This window comes from Austrofundulus limnaeus, unplaced genomic scaffold (genome assembly GCF_001266775.1).
Source record: "Austrofundulus limnaeus strain Quisiro unplaced genomic scaffold, Austrofundulus_limnaeus-1.0 Scaffold379, whole genome shotgun sequence".
In the NCBI taxonomy this organism is placed as follows: Eukaryota; Metazoa; Chordata; class Actinopteri; order Cyprinodontiformes; family Rivulidae; genus Austrofundulus; species Austrofundulus limnaeus.
The window spans coordinates 398,541-400,678 of NW_013952781.1; the positions used below are offsets into that span (position 1 = coordinate 398,541).

The 2,138-nt window shown below is 35.7% G+C and overlaps 1 protein-coding gene across 1 annotated transcript in view; it reads right to left on the reverse strand.

The window, feature by feature from the left end:
• Nucleotides 1-1,856, reverse strand: part of cep44 (centrosomal protein 44) — a gene marked incomplete in the record, with an annotated part of 21,604 nt that extends 19,748 nt beyond the window's left edge. Inside the window, 3 exon segments of the mRNA XM_014023599.1 lie at nt 426-576; nt 1,529-1,626; nt 1,739-1,856. Coding sequence (XP_013879053.1) covers nt 426-576; nt 1,529-1,620 — 243 coding nt within the window.
• Nucleotides 1,857-2,138: the final 282 nt, after the last annotated feature.

Here is a 2,138-nt window from a genome sequence, read left to right on the forward strand (position 1 = left end):
CCTGCTGTAAAACAGCAATTATGCTGAGTCAGGCTTGATTTTTAATAATCTTTTCCGGTTAAATAAACCAAATCAAACCAAATCAAAATAAATGCTCTAAAAATTACATTATCTTTGCTTTTTATGATAGTTTTTTACTGCGATGTATAGTGTTACTATGAAGGGATTCAATTTATATCCTGATTTGAATGTGAGGTCATACCACCCAGCCCTAACACAACCCAACACATTTTAAATCTGAAAGAAAGTGATATAAAACTGATGAGTAAGCAGATAGCGTGTGGTCACACACACATACGTCACATGAAGGCTAGACCGTCTCATTTGACAGCAGTTTTATACAACCCACCCAGACCGCCTGGGCTGCAGCCCCTGAGTTGAGACACAGTCTTAGATGTATTAAACCAGTGACAGTGACGTGTTACCTTATAAACTGTGTCAGTGAACCGAAGGTCAGTTTTACTGGACAGTTCAAGTCCAGCTGCCACAAGCTGCTCAGCCAAAGGGACAGAGAAGGTGGTCAGGGTGAAGCTCATTATTGGCAGAAAAGCTGAGGGGTCTCCTTTACAAAGCCTGCTGAAGAAATAAACAGCATCAGGGAACAGAAGGATGGAAGTATTTTCTTTGTTTTTATTGTACATAGTTATTTTTTAATGAAATGAATAACTACTCTTAACAGAGTAAAACATCTGGATACTCTGCAGGTTGTGCTTCACTAAATGAAGAACAAACATGTTTTAACTAAATCAGCACCTGATACAGGTATAATAAGAGTTGTTGTTTGAAAACAAGCTTTGTTGGTCTGATGTGAGTTTCAGGTGAAAACATGTAGTAAACACTGTGTGTATGTAAGTCCCTGTTCTACATGTACTGTTCATTGCCTTATGAATTTATTTAATAGGTTTTAAATTAAAAATAAAACATTGCAATTTGTTATTTTGTATTTATGTTATTTGTTGGTATATTTATTCATTTTAGTCTTTAAAATATCAAATCTGAACATAACTTTATGTTTGTTGTCTGTCTGATGACAGCATTTTTAAATAGTTAGTACTCAGGTTTTTACAAATACTTTTTAACTCTTACTTGAATAATCTCTTGGAGGGTTACTTCTTACTTTTACTTGAAAAAAAAAAAGGTACTAGAGCTATTCTTACCGGAGTATAACTTTTGTATACCTGCTGTGTTTGTGGGTAAATCACGCTTCAGGTTTTCTGCCATAATAGTTCATTACTACATGTTTATTTTTATGTTTATTGTTGTGTTTCCTTCCTGAATATTGTGTGTTTTTATTCCTGTTCAGGTCCTCTTCTGTTCCTTTCCTGAAACAGATTAAGATTAGATTAAGATTTAAATTAGATAGAACTTGAGGGGTCCCTCAGGGAGGTTTAGTGACACAGATGAGAACTCCTCAAAGGTTTATGATTTTAAAACATTGATCCAGATCATTGTTTAAACTGAGGCTGTTTTGTTAGAAATAAYGAAGCTTTGTGAAAACTTAGCATGTCAGATGAAACCAGGCTCTTACCCGTTGTAGTCCACGGGACCAGGGTATTTTATTCTTCTCAGGAGACTTTCCAGTTTACGAAGGGAACTCTGGACATCTCCTGCAGAAAGCATGGTTCCCTAAAATAAACAGAAACAGCACCACAACATCTCTGACATTAAAATATATATATTTGACAAAGCTACGAGTCAGCAGACCTGAGTTTATAAAATATAATAAATATCCACTTACAATTCCTGTGGGTTGAATAGAGAAAACTATTTATTCAAAACTTTATTCTAAGATGCTAACAGTTAGCTTTAACTACTTTTGTTTATGCCGGGTAGTCATCAACACGGCACGTAATTGGCTACGCTCTGCGTCTTGTACGTTTGACGTCATGACGCAGCTTCGTCTTTGTCAGTGTGGCAGGTAGTTGTATATTACTGCCCTCTACTGGTGTGGAGAGTGTTTTAAATTATTTAATCACATTCTAATCAGCTTTGTTTCTCACAGGAAATAAATTGTGTGAATGTCTATGTGGTATTCACACAAGTGAGATCATTTTTTTTCTTCCGTATGTTTTTTGGCACTTTACTCGTTGCACAATTTTGGCGCTACTTCAACCGAATGTGTATGTATGTACATATAC